The sequence below is a fragment of the Setaria viridis genome, chromosome 6, assembly GCF_005286985.2.
Source record: "Setaria viridis chromosome 6, Setaria_viridis_v4.0, whole genome shotgun sequence".
NCBI classification, from domain to species: Eukaryota; Viridiplantae; Streptophyta; class Magnoliopsida; order Poales; family Poaceae; genus Setaria; species Setaria viridis.
Window position 1 is genome coordinate 34,197,758 of NC_048268.2, and position 14,318 is coordinate 34,212,075.

At 46.0% G+C, this 14,318-nt stretch overlaps 2 protein-coding genes across 2 annotated transcripts; one reads left to right on the forward strand and one right to left on the reverse strand.

The window, feature by feature from the left end:
• Window positions 1-1,066: 1,066 nt before the first annotated feature.
• On the reverse strand, window positions 1,067-6,112 carry LOC117860478 (uncharacterized). Its single transcript, XM_034743779.2, has 12 exons — window positions 5,598-6,112; window positions 5,165-5,293; window positions 4,525-4,617; window positions 4,241-4,320; window positions 3,958-4,071; window positions 3,603-3,676; window positions 3,352-3,428; window positions 2,671-2,754; window positions 2,467-2,559; window positions 2,275-2,382; window positions 2,061-2,135; window positions 1,067-1,831 (listed from the first exon to the last, which is right to left on the reverse strand). The coding sequence occupies exons 1-12, from the start codon at window positions 5,952-5,954 to the stop codon at window positions 1,361-1,363; spliced, it is 1,755 nt and encodes a 584-aa protein (XP_034599670.1). The 5' UTR covers window positions 5,955-6,112; the 3' UTR covers window positions 1,067-1,360.
• Window positions 6,113-6,256: 144 nt separating this feature from the next.
• On the forward strand, window positions 6,257-9,493 carry LOC117860481 (uncharacterized). The gene is made up of 9 exons (XM_034743784.2): window positions 6,257-6,538; window positions 6,670-6,791; window positions 7,104-7,157; window positions 7,282-7,306; window positions 7,432-7,554; window positions 7,639-7,802; window positions 8,214-8,283; window positions 8,835-8,933; window positions 9,217-9,493. The coding sequence occupies exons 1-9, from the start codon at window positions 6,344-6,346 to the stop codon at window positions 9,286-9,288; spliced, it is 924 nt and encodes a 307-aa protein (XP_034599675.1). The 5' UTR covers window positions 6,257-6,343; the 3' UTR covers window positions 9,289-9,493.
• The last annotated feature ends 4,825 nt before the right edge of the window (window positions 9,494-14,318 follow it).

Genomic DNA, 14,318 nt, shown 5'->3' on the forward strand with positions numbered 1-14,318 from the left:
GGCTAAATATGACTTGATCACTGCGTTGAAAATCAAGTTACAACGCCTCCAAAATTTTCAAAAAAAAAAACGCAGGGAACCGCACCGTTATTCCATCGACGCATCAGGAATTTTCAAAAAAATATAAAAAAAACGCATACAAATGCACTACCAAAGCGAGGAACGGAGGAACAACAGGCTTTCTCTCTCGGCCTCCTGCCCTTTATTCTCGTGAGAAACCTCTATAGAAAAAATCCACGGAATAGTCGATCCCATGAACCAATCATCAAGGTCCTAAACTCCGAACAACGGAGAAACCTGGATCGCGCGAACTCGAAGGGAGAACCGAATCGGAGGGGGGCGAGTAAGAGACAATACGAACCACCAAGGCGTCGCGGCGCGATCGCAACGCTGGCTAATCTCTCACTGATTCGGGGGCGAGTCCATGGAACGCTCTTCGGGTTCGGGGATCGGTCGGCGACGCAGGGAGCGGCACGGCCGGCGAATGCTGACTGCTGAGGGGGCGCGATCCCTGCACGGCAGGTGTCGGGAGCGGAGGGGTGCGGTCGTGCACTCGTTCCTGCGGAGGGGGCGAGGGGTGGCGCGTACCGGCTGCGATCGGGAGCGAAGGGGTGCGAGCCGCGCCGGAAAATTTGGCAAACGGGGAGCGTCTGACCGTCTGTTATGGGTTTTCAATTAAAAAGATTGGGAATTTGAAAATTTCATAACGTTTCATACATTTTTTTGAACGAAGTTTCGTTCATACATTATATGTGCTATTCAAGACTTTGTTAAGATGTTTTCATCCGGAATGTCTCACCGTCCGCTTTAGAATCGGTCAAAAAACTTCAGAACATTTGGAACGGACTGGCAAATTGCATCAAGCTGAAGAACCGAGTGGCACAAACCAGGAAGCACCATTTTCCACTCCGTCAGATTTTGACAAGTAGGAGTACACTCTTCACTGAATGATAGGCAGTTTCGTTCGTGATACAGGTAGAGCTTCAAATCGAGGACGTTACATAGCAGTAGTTTTTTAGTGATACATTAGAAACTAATCAAAAAAGTTTGCAACAACGGGAAGATATGTACCTGAGGGCACCTCCAAGGCCACCTCAGCTAGCAACATGTCCATGTCAGAATTGTCTATGTAGACATGAGTTACATGGACCGAAAAAAAAGTAGCTAGTCTATACGGTATTACAAGATGCATGAAACTTTTAGTACTCTATTACAAGTGGGTCCACAACAAAATTGTAGATAATGCAATAGCTAGTCCATTTGAAGGACTGCATATTAAGATAGCTATAGATGACACGGACAAGGATTGTAGCTATTAGTAATTAACTATTGCTGGAGGTTTACTACCCACAGAGGTTTACTACCGCTTGCACTTTGCTTTCGCCATTTTCTTCCTCTTCTTTTTCTCAGCCTTCGGTTTCTTTGTCTTGCGAGCTTCCCTCTTCTCTTCCTTCACTTTCTTCTTGTTTGCCTTCCGAGCAGCTTTTCTTTCCTCGGGTCCCAACTTCGGATCAGCCTCGTGCCATGAGTCGTCTTCATCTGAACTGGAGCAAGATTCACTATCGTCTTCTTCACCTTCCGCTAGGTTCTCCAATGAGCACCTGTTTTGAAGCTCCAATGCGCATTTGTTCTGCAGATCCAAGTGCACTTCTGCTGTGTTTTGAGGTAATCGATCTTGCTGCTTTTCAGTGTGCACATTTTTAGTCCGCACAAACCCTAACAGTGGCTGATCATAAAGCTTATCTGCCGGTGGCTCGTAGCCAGAGGATGAACGTTGCATCATTGACATGTTGACAATATCTGCCTCGCATTGCTTCATGTAATCCAATGTCTATGAAATCAAGTACATTAGTTGTACACATGATAGTAGAAATATCACAAGGAACAAAATAAGACAGTTGCAAACTAGTTTGTGACATCTGAGAGATATCACAGTATCACACCATGTGCCACAACATAGCAAGTGCAATCATGCTCTATCAGCAGGATCTTCCACTTAAGATGTTAATAATTGAAACCAAATTCATGGAACAGCTGTGGAGATGACAAATTAATCTTACCTGAACCATGACTGTGGGAGTAATTTCATCATCATTTGGAACTGCACCTCCATTTTCCACAATCTTTTGCTGAACCTGTGATTAAAACACAATATTGTTAAACAATCAGATGTCCGTCAATCATGCAGCAAGAATCCTTATAGGAACATTCAAAAGGTAATGGTAACAATGAAGGATTGAAAGGTAATGTCTTGTACTCAAACATGCAAGATACCTTCTCCAGGTAAGCATCAACATCTTCATCAGCAATGTTTTGATCAACAACAAAATTAAATAAATCTATTACTGGCATGACAGGAACACCTCGCTTTTTAAAAAAATCCTGCAGACAATTTTGAACATATCAATCATTCAATCGCATCAATGTATGAGTGTATATGTGGTGATCATTTTAACTTCCACTTACAGAAACGTGCAAGCAATCTTCCTTCAAAAAGTCCAATGCTGAAGGATGATCAAGATCAACGGATTGTGAAACATCAATAATATACAAGTGGCCCTGCACGATAGGCAAATCAGGATGGAGTATGGGGATAAGAACCGGTTGACATTTAAAAATGAAAGATGGTTAGAAAAAAAACATCAAATAGGACTATAGGAGTTTAATTACCTCAAAATAAAGAACGTTGTATTCACTCAAATCACCATGGACCAGTTTGCACTTTTGGTAAAGAGTCCGCATTATTGTAATTATCTGAAAACAATGTGCTACTAAGTAATATGGGGAAACTAAAAATGATACATGTACACTGAAATCTAGCAATGGGAACTTCTATTTCTTGACTCAAGATTCTCTTCACCCCAATCTAGTGTAAGACAATAGCTGCAAAATATTTAACAGTATTGATGCATTTGGCAAGCAATGGAAAGGCCATGGGAATTAGAGGTGGGAGTTGAAAGGAGGGAATTCACGTGGGAGTTGATAAGAGGGAATTCACGTGGGAGTTGGACCAAACCCTTGTTTGGCTTGTGATGAGAGTTAAGATGGGGAGTTAAGAGAGAATTCTTGTCCCTTCATTCCCAAATAACAAGTTCTAGACTAATATTATGATCAATTTCCTAAGATGATCAATACTACAATTGGTAATGATCCGGATCTGTCCTTAGGTTTCCTATTGTTACTCCTTTGAGAGAGAATTATTTTTACTAAACCTATTGTTACTCTTTCGAGGGAGAATTATTTCAACTAGCATTTAGTTCAAATTTGCAGACATAAACTCCCTATAAACCATCTTTGGTCATACTTGCATGGCATACGCATCGATACAATGTTTTCTCGCATGACAAGTACCTCAAAGTAACTTTCTCGCAACTTGTCATCTGACAAAGCAGCATCCTTGAGACGAGGAGCAGCCCAACCTCCTTTCCCTGATAGATAACCAAGTCAACTTATCATAACATGTTCCAAGAATCCAATTGAAAGTACTCTTGCACAGCAAACTGGTTGCATGCCGCAACCTAAAGGGTTATTAAGTAAAAATGTACCATTGTTAAAGAGAAAGTTGACAGGTTCCTAGAAGTCAAACACTAACACAAATTTACCTATGAATTCCATCACCAGTACATGAAGCCTCAGGAGCAACGGTTTTGGGCATCGGATATCAGCTGCTCGCACTCTGAAACAAGGGTAACAAAGATAAGGATGGATTCAAATATCAGAACTAATGCATTACCTATTCGCCTGACTAGCGAGGGTGTTGAACCTTGAAAGTAAGTTCATTCTTCGGCAAAAAAAAGAAGAAAAAGAAGCTTTTTTGGCAAAGTTTTACAGAAGAAAGAAATATAAGGAATACAAAAGATTAACAGACTGAACAATAGATTCAAGACAGCAGCTACAGCTTGCCAAGTTGTTAAGAGTAGTATATGAATAAGACATGCCATCAAAAACACATCCCACCGCATAAGATTCCTCATTTCCTTTTCAGCCCAGGTCTTAACCATTTTCCGAGGATTGTGCTTGCAGTAACCGTATCTAAAACGATAATCTCCTTGAACATATCGGTCTCGATCCCTGCAAATCAAACAATACAGTTTCTTCACATGCATACTTTTTCAGAAAAAAAAAAGAAGCATGCAAGTACTTAAACAATAAAGAGCATAACTACATAATCAGCATTTCTGCAGAAAGTTTCAACAAGTATCCAAAGTTGGAACAGATAACCATTGAAATTTGATCTTACTTAAAAACAAGGACAGAGGTTTTGTAGACTTTAATTGCTAGCTCCTGGCCATCTGTCTTTGTTGCATGATAGACATTTGCCTGCACATTGATAAGGTTAATGATGTTTATGTTAATATTTAATAATAATACTGAATCAGGATCCAGGAAAACAAAGATCTGTTAATGGCTGGTCAAAGTGAATTCTACTTCTATCGAACACATCTCATTTAATATTCTTGTAATGTTTCTAGGTAAGCAAATAGAAGAAGCCGTTACAATAGCATGTACTGTATCTTAAATTACCTCTTTCCCTGTAGAAATGCAGCCGTTTATATTATCAAAAACACCACGGTTTAACATCTTGAATAAAACCATGCGTGTTCTTGGGTCAATAGCCTGGACAAAAAAAAATCAGTGTTCAGAAAATCATTCCAGTACAATAGCCTTCATTAGATATAACCAACTCATACTCTTAATGCACTAAGCATCAAGAAGGGCACACTTAATATTTCTATAAGAGAATAAACTTCTGCATCGCGATTGTACTTGTACAGCAGGCAACAAATAGTTAAAAAAAGAAGTTAGATCTGATAAAAAATTATACGACAGTTAAGATTACTGCAACTATAAAATTTAGCCAAACCTCACCTGCTACACAATTCTTTTGACTCTTAGTGCCATTTGGATCAAATACATAATCATAAATGGAATGGGTTTTGGAAATGTTGCCATGCAAGGTAGTACTCAGATGAGCTGATACAAATTCTTATCCTGTACAGCGTACATCCAAGGGAAACATTATATGATAAATTTTTATTTCTAGCAAAGCTAGATTGAGTGATAGAATAGTACAACAGGATTATGCGAGTGCAAGAAGAACAACTTCAATTCCACAAGGTACAGGACAAAACAAACATTACCCAAATGAGAAACATCCACAAACCTGCTCCACTGTAGCACGATCAGCCTTCTCAGTGTTCCTTATCTTCCCAATTGCTGTGCCCCTTATGCTATCCCTGATTGCAGTGGTGACTGAATTTGACATTCCCACGTTCATCCTACCCTCCCACTCCTGAATCATTCCAAACACGTCACAAGATTCATTCACCACAAACTAAATCAGTACTCCAATGCAGATATGCTGCATTCACGCATACCTCCCATAACATCAAGTGCTCTATTTATGTTTACCATAACCATAATTTTAGACATGCTCCAAACTGATACATATATAGAATCTAAACTTGGAACTGATAGGTTATCAAGTCAGGCCAGGATGACCACCATATTTCAGTGGACCCAGCCTCTAGCTCTCTCAGATAAACATGCTCTCTCAGATATTATGCACTACTCTGAAGCGAGTTCAAGCTGCATACCTCCAGGGGGGCAGCACGAATGTGCGAGGCCAGCTTCTGGGTGCGGTTGGAGAGCGGCTGGAATGGGCGGGAGAGCACGCCGCCGTGAGCGTTAGGCCTGCGCGCCACGGCCCCGCATCCGGAGGCCGAGAAGGCGCCGGCGGGACGGGCGGAGCCGTCGGGGCCCTCGACCGCGTCAAGCCAATCGAGTGCATCGCCCACCTCGGAGTCCGAAGCATCGTCCAGGTCGGAGTCGGACCACTCCTCAGCGTCGGACTTCACGTGCTCCACAGCGTCGGACTTCACGTGCTCCTCAGCGTCGGACTTCACGTGGGCCATCGGGATATAGCTCGAGGGCGGGGAGGAGGTGAGCTGCATGGCCTGCCGGCGCGGGGAGAGACGACGGTGAAAGGAGGCCCGCCTTGCCGTGTCCCGTCGCCGGCGGTGGGGCGGATTGTGGCGGCGGTAGAAGGGAGAGGGAGAGGGGCAACGGGAAACCCTTGAACCTCGCGAGAGTACTTCTGTTGAGCCGTAATCTCCTATGGTAGAATGTTGGGCCCAACTTCTTGAAAGTATCTCAACCCCGTTCAGAATAAAAGATTGGGTCCGCCAGGCCGGGTTTGTCTTTGGGCCGGGCCTATTTTTAATCAGGTCTGCCTGGCTCTGGATTGATCTCTTCTCGACGAGAGGAAAGGAATCATCCATCTTCCTGCGGGCACATTCCTCCGAGCACCGAGAGCTTCAGAGCTCGAACCCCAACGGCTTCCATGGCCGCCGCCGACCCCGCCACCGCGGCCTCCTTCTCGCAGCTCTCCTTCCGCCGCGCCGTTTGTCCCTCCCCGCTCCGGCTCCCCTTATCGCGGGCCTCTCCGCCCGGTCGCCTCCGCGTCTCCTCCACCGTGGTGGCTCTCCACAAGCGCAACCCCAAGCAGCTCAAGTACGCCGCCGAGCGCCAGTTCACGGTACTTTCTGCCTCCAGCGCCTCCCTCTTATTCTTCTTCCGCAATCATACTCGCTTTCCGCGGGCGTTCTGGACTTCTGGTGCGGACTGCTAAGAACATCTCTCTGGTGACTGGGTTTTGCGCTTACGAAGAGAGGGGATGCCGGGATGTTGCGGGTGGAGGTGGAGCCTTCCGGTGAGGATTTCTGGAAGCTGGACCCGATTATCGACCTTATCAATCGAGGCGCCGTTGGGGTGATCCCTACTGACACCGTGTATGTTGTTCTGCTTCACTTGGCCAGTTGGCCTTCTTTTAGTTTCGAATGACCAAAAAAATCAGATCCCTACCTAAATGGCTAAATGTTTGTAACAGTAGCAACATCAACAATTTGGGAAGTTGCAAATAATTTATATGCATATGTTTTTGCTACATGTACTTTGTTTTGGGGTAGCTTTGGTTCCACTGAATTTGAGTCTGCGAAAGCATAGCACGGGGGAGATTGATAAGTTACATATGTGCATTTTCTATTTTCTATTTGATCTATGCTCTGCTGGACAAAAATAACATGTAGTGATACTTTTGACAGCTACTCCATCGTCTGTGATCTGAGTAACAATGAATCTATTGAGCGCCTTCGCAGGTAAATTCATTTCTTTGGTCATTTTGGTAAGATGAGTGATCAAATCCAATATTTTCTCACTCTTTTAGACATGAAGTTAATCATTTCAGCTCTAACTGGTATTATATGCTTGTTCTCAATGCAGAGTGAAAGGCATTGGAGACTCAAAGGCATGAATAACAGAGCTATAAAGTCAATTTGAGTCAAGATTTTTCCGTGACAAGATATTACTTGTAGAGTGTAGTTTCCCATCTGCATATGCACCATGTTCTTATACTAATTCTGAGTTATGCAGCCTCTCAGCATCCTGTGCCGCTCATTACGTGATATCGATACCTACACCACAGGATTTCCTCGAGGTACCAACCAAGGGCAAGCTAACATTTTCCGTGCTGTCAAGCGTGTAATACCTGGGCCTGTAAGGATATCTTCTTATTCACCTTGTACTGTAGTTTGTACTTGATTACTTCACAAGTAACTTGGTTATTTTAATCATCTGCAGTACACCTTCATTTTACCTGCAACCAAGCAATTTCCCAAACAGTTGATTAAGCATGGTTCTTCCACGAGGTATGCCAAAAGGAGACAGGTTGGTGTCCGAATTCCAGATGATCCCATCTGCCAGGCAATATTGCAAAATCTGGATGAACCTTTGATCTGCACAAGGTCTGTAGTATAACCCAAGTCTTCTCTTACTTTTGCTTACTGAAAATGCCACACGGTAGTATGTCTGCCGTATTGCTGGATGTGGATTTGATCAAACCGTTAGGACAAAGTACCTGATGCTGTGCTTGCACGTATGAGCATTCTCATTTCTCAATACTTCATTATGTATGCCACATGGCTCTCTGTCTCTCTGTATTGTGGTGTAGCTCCATTAAGAAAAGAAGAAAGTATTTTACTTGAAATTATAGAAAAAATTCGAGTACTCTTCACCATTGATTTTGTTAGTATTTGTAATAAATCACATATTTCCTTAGCATTTTTGAGGAATTGGTTATTATAAATAATAAGTACCATGTTGTCAGTTTGTCGTTGTTGAGTTCTATAATTATTCTTCGTTTCCTTTATTTACAGTGTCAAATATCTATCGGAGGATGAATGGATACTTGATCCAGTAATCATTGCTGATCTTTATGAGCCACTGGTATCTTCTTAAATGTTAACATTGTACCTGAAACTCTGTATTCTTACTTTTTGGTACCACCATCATAGTTCTAGTTCCACTTCTCTTAGAGCATGTTAGCCTGTATCTTTACCGTTATCTACAATTCCCTTCTATGGAGTACAAGACATGGTGTTCGTTTAGGGATTATTACTGAAAAAAGATGTGGTGTTCGTTTAGGGATTGTTACTGAAAAAGTTTTTGATCTGACACCTCTTTCTATCAGTTGCCATATTGTTCATTATATTTATAAACAATTGCTTGCCTGGAGAAGTGGAGAGTACCAGCCACTTAGTTTATGGATGTATTGTAGAAAAAAAATTGTTTTCCAGTAGCTGCAGTTACAAACAAATGCATATTAATGTAGTTTTTATTTTTATACATTCATAAAACAGTAACAGATCACTGCAAGCGGCTAGTTAAACCATTGTCGAACATTTTGATGCCACTGTATCCCTAATCGTGCTTGGACAAGAGGAGGTCTGAAAGATGCCTTAGCAAGCATTATATGCTTCAATGTTTCAAATTTTCAGGGCCTTGATTTCATTGTTGATGGTGGTCCTAGAATTGCTGATCCTTCTACTGTGGTAGATATGACGGGAACAAACCCTACCATAATTCGTCAGGGAAAGGTTTGCAATTTATACATTGCCTTTTGACTGTTTATTCGTTAGTCCCTCTACTTATCTAGCATAGTGAACCATGTCATCCCTAATGCGCGTCGTTCTGTTATATATGGCCTTTTGACTGTCATCCTTTGGTCCTCTACTTATCTAGCATATTGAACCATATCATCCCTAATGCGTGCGGTTCTGTTTAATATTTGATTCTAGTGCAGAGATCGTGTCAGTCAGTAGATCCTGTGAACTCAATTCTGTGCATTCATTTGTTTGACGCATTCTTCTTTTGCTTTAGGGTCCAAAGCTGGATTGGATGGTAGCAGAAGATGAAGAGGCGCAATCAATGTTCGCTTTTAAAGCGGCTTGAAATTTGCTTCGCCTGTCCTATTCTATGGGTTTGCAGTGCCCCAACCGAAACACCATCTTTTGACTGCATAGATGTTAGTAGTTGTATATACTGAACGTGACAGTATACTGCATGTGTAAATATGAAGGCAATGTAACGAGTTCGCAGAATTTGCCAGCAGCGACACCTTTGCTGGAGAGTTGGAGCTGGGTGCTAATTCTCTTTCCGATACCGTGTGATCCTAGCGATGTTTCCATCCTACATGGTACATTCCTAGAACGTTTCATCTTTGCTTAGGCATTCTTAGCTTCACTCGTGAAGAAACGATTAGATATATGAAGCATATCTGGTGGAAACGGGCAAATCATTGAATGCGATGACGTAAACCTTAGCACGTTCATAGATGTAATTCTATCTACAAAGTTGAGATTCAAATTCTTTCTTCTAGATTAATTCATATGAAAATGTCGATTTTATGGCGTATTGCACTAGATAATTAATCTAGAGCGAGTTTATTAAACCTCGACTTTCGTGGCAAATCGTCACATGAGATGTGCCAAGTTCCAAATTTTTTAAAACGCCAAAGTGTTTTCTCCTGTTGAATTTTCACTTTTTTCAATTGCTTATATCTGGACCTCAGGCTTCTGCGTTGAACAACACGAAGGACCTAAGAGATATGCTTAACTCTAGTGCAGGCTCCAAATTGGATCGCGAGTGGTGCAAGACGTGCTAGTCAATTTGACCTAAAAATTGATAAGGTAAACATTAAATTCTTGAGCCAATCTGCGGCGAAGCCTTTCGAACTCATGGGTAGGCGTTCTTGGAATAAACACCACAGCAGGCGGATATTCAATGTAATCATGCGGTGTAAATAAATAAAATATTAATAAGTGTAATTGAACTTAGACAAGTTAACACGAATGAGATAGCATTGGCATCAATCTATTAACCTAATAGATTAGAGCATAGCAAACAAGGATCTCTTGCCTACTGCTTATAAGCTAATTAAGCTAATAAAATCTAATCAATGTCATGACCGTGTAATTGAACTTAGACAAGATAACACGGTGAGAGGGCATTAATTTCGGCCCATTAACTTAATCAAGTTCGCGGCAACAAGGCCTCGTACGTCCCTATTGGCTCAATGACATCATCATGCTACCATGAGAAACGGATAAGACCCGACCGAAGCATCGGCTCTCAACAATAGCGTGCTGACATCAAAGGCTTGACGGTTAGCAATACGAGGGGTAGGGTAAAGATCTATTAGACCTAGCATATATAAAGCGATAAAAGCATGCAAGGTCTACCAGCCAATACGATTAAATAACCGTGAAAGTTTAAACAAGGCAAGGGAGCTGATGAAGACAACCTAACCAAATCTAAGTCGTTCGATAACTGTGAGCGCTTAAGAACAACCAAGGAGTTGATAAAGACAACCTAGATAGATTAAGCAAACTCGATAACTGTGAGCAACCATCGAAGATAAGCAGAATATTGGTCAAAGTCTATGAACTTCTACTTGCAATCTAAGATACCTTGATAACTAGCCACACAACCGAATCAGAATATAAGACTTAACTTAGAAAATTCTGATAGAGGTCATAATGACCGGGTAACGGAACTTACAAGCTCTCGCCTATGATCGAAACCAATGCAGTCGTGCGCGTAGGAAGAAATTTATCGAAACTACTCTACTTCTACTCCTAGAGTACTTCTACTCCTAGAGTTTTGTGACGTGGCGCCTAAAGGTTGTATTGATTGATCAGTTATTATGACAATTGGCCGCAGCGCAGACTTCACGTACAGAAACAAAACCCTAAGCCTAAACCGAATATGCCTTGACTACCTTAATTAATGTTCTATATCTAGCCTACTAGCCATGCGTATCATATACAGGATCTGTTGATCTACTCCGATGGAAATAATAAAATATCCCAGCCATGGTGCTAATCTTCGTCATTCTTTCCTTTCATAATCCATATAGATTTCCCTGACCGCACGTACTGCCCTTTCCTTCTTGACGCCATCCTTGCCCCTTTCTTTGTTCTAATTACCTTTGCTTGACCAATCCGATGAAGCCGATCTCTGCGTTAGAGCTCCTGGACTCCATGTCTTGCACGAGTACCAAGTCTCTTTGCTCACGTAGCTTCATGTATGCGGGCAAATGATCTTCTTCCATCTCTATATTATTCTTGACCATGATTTACCTGACAGCTTCTGCACATCGGATCAAAACCAAAACGGGGGTTTGGAACTATCTGGAACGAGCAGGCAGTCGGCCGACAAGCCACTGTTTGAACCACCGCCGAAAGATGTCTGCAGTCACGAACTTGCCGATCACCGTCTGTATGCATGCATCGTTGCGTATGATTGCTGTAAATGTATACCATTAGCTGACTCTCGTACTCTGGATTATCTGGATTTTATCGGCCAAATCCGGTGTCAACAAATTGTTCGTTTGTTTTCAGAACAGATATTGTGCACTGTCCAGTCGCCTCTGAACCACCCGAAGTCCCGAACCGTGCGCTCATGTCGGCGTGGGGCCGCCGCCGGTGCCCCGCCCTGCGTTGTGCTCCTTGGTGCACGCCGCCACCTGCGAGACCATGCTCACCATGGTTCGTTTGTGCTGTCGCGCCGGATCAGCCCTTAGCTTTCCTGGGCGGCTGCACCAGCAGCCACCATCTTCCTCCACGAGGTGGACACGGTCGCTACTCACGACGGACGGCACGAGCTTATTTGCTAGGACCCGCGCCGACGACGAGTCGCCTCGCGCGCTGGCCCTGATGGACGGGTTCGACGGCCGAGAATCATGGTGATCTGATCATGCATGGAGATTAGGCATTTCGATCGGCGCCACTTCGGCCGGGGACGGATCGCAAGCACGCACGGCTGTTGAGCTCCCGGGATGCAGAGATGAAGCGCGCGGCTCGTGGCCCGTGCGCTTGCGGACGAGCTTGGACGGCTCCATCGATCTTGGGTTCTTGGCTCTTGAGGAGATGCCTTCTTTCATTGGGCTGTGCCGCACCGCGACTCACCGGCGACGCCGTCGAGCGGAACGGCGGGCGGGTGGGGGAGGAAGACGGAAAGATCTCGGCATCTCTCTATCTGATAAATCGAGTGGAAATATAAGCGTCGACCTCAGCCGCACAACTGCGATCCAACGGCCGAGGGAGGCCCAGATTCTCGTCCACCCTGGGCTCCGCGCGCGCCGCCCAGCAGGCCGGCGTCCTCAACGACAAAGCAGCGCCGTGCCGCCGTCCAGACGTCCGCTGCGTGCGAGGTCAGGCAGCTGCGGCTGGCAAACCCGACCTCGCGTCAGCAGTACGGAGGAACACCGGCCACGCCCAACACCCGCCGTGTCCCTCCCCGACCGGCAGCAAGACCATGCTCGCCAGTCGCCACAGCAACCGTCGTCTCCGCCGTCGTCAGACCTCGCGCGCTCAGCCACGTTCATCCGCCGGCCCGATCCGGAGCTGTATGCGTAGTCGATCCGTCGAGGCTGTGCGTTTCGAGGGAGCCGGATGCTCTAGTTCCATCCAGGCGGCGCGGCATCATCTTGGCTGCTCGAATCAAGAACCGACGAGCGACAATGAGTGGCGCCGCCGGGCGCGGCGCCCGACCGTACCGTACGTGCTGCCGTGGCATCATGCCTGCACGGCTGCACTCATGTAGTCATCGCAACTCGATCTACTTCGGTTCTTCTCCAATAAACAACATGCGTCCTCCTCCCCCTGGCAAAGAGACGCCACTGTACAGGAATTGCGCGTCTGCGCCGACCGTACCGATAACGACGGCCACGCCGGCTCTAGCCGCGTCCGGTGAACACCGACTCACCGACGCCGTCGAGCAGAACGGCGGCGGGTGGGGAAGGAAGACGGAAAGGATCTCGCCATCTGACAAATCGAGTGGAAATATACGCGCCGACCTCAGCCGCTTAAATGCGATCCGACGGCCGTGGGAGGCCCAGGGGTGGACGGTATTTCATTTACGGTCCACCCTGGGCTCGCGCGCTCCCGCCCAGCAGGCCAAGTCCCCGACGAAAAGCAGCACCGTCCTGAGTCCAGATGTCCGTCGGGAGGTCCGGCTCCGGCAGCTGCGGCTGGACAACCCCGACCTCGCGCCAGCACGGAGCCGCCGGCCGTCCACTCAACGTCGTGTTCCTCGATCGCCGGCGGCGAGACTATGCATGGTCGCCACAGCCGCGTTCATCCGCCGGCTCGATCCGGAGCTGCATTGCATGTGTCATCGAGTCCGTCGAGGCTCTGCATTTCGAGGACGCTGGCTGCTCGATCTACTTCAATCCAGGCGCGGCATCATCTTGCCCGCTTGAGTCCAGAAGACCGTACGGTGCGTGCTTCGCTGTCTTCACCTACAGTTAAGCTCTTCTTCTTCTTCCCCTGGCAAGAGACGCGACCGTCCAGGAACCGCGTCTGCAACGCCCGGCCGGGCTCTAGCAGCGTCCGGTGCACGCCGAATCTATCCGCCCGGACGCACTAGATCTGCACGTCTCTCTCCTCCGTGACGACCCAACCTTCAGAAGTCTATGCTTCGCAAAGCTGTCACGACTCACGAGTCACGGCCTTACAGTCAGTACAGTACCAGTTGTCTCGGTGACTCGGTGACGTCCATCTCCAGGGAACACGGTCAAAGGGCTCGTGCGTACGTGGCCCATGTCGGCCGTGCCGTGGCGTCCGGGCACCCCGTCGCGCACGCGCAGCGGCCATCGTCGTCGCCCGCCGCAACCAACGGCCCGGCGGCGCTGGCGCCGCGCGGTGACCATTGCCCGTTCGCCGCGCGGCTCTCGACCTCCTCTGTTCGCACCAAAACACGCGTTTCACAGCTTCATTTGGTTCTCTCAGCTGCAGCCAGTCCCTGACATTAGCATGCATTGGGTACCCAAAAAAACACGAAGAAATCGCAACGCGCATGTATGGCTGTGTGCCTGTGTCTGCTACTCTGCTGACAACACTTTTGGCGCTCCGTTTCAGCGTTTCTGATCTGTGGTCACTGCTGAGGGTGCAGTCCAGGCTCTTCTGCAGACACCTGAA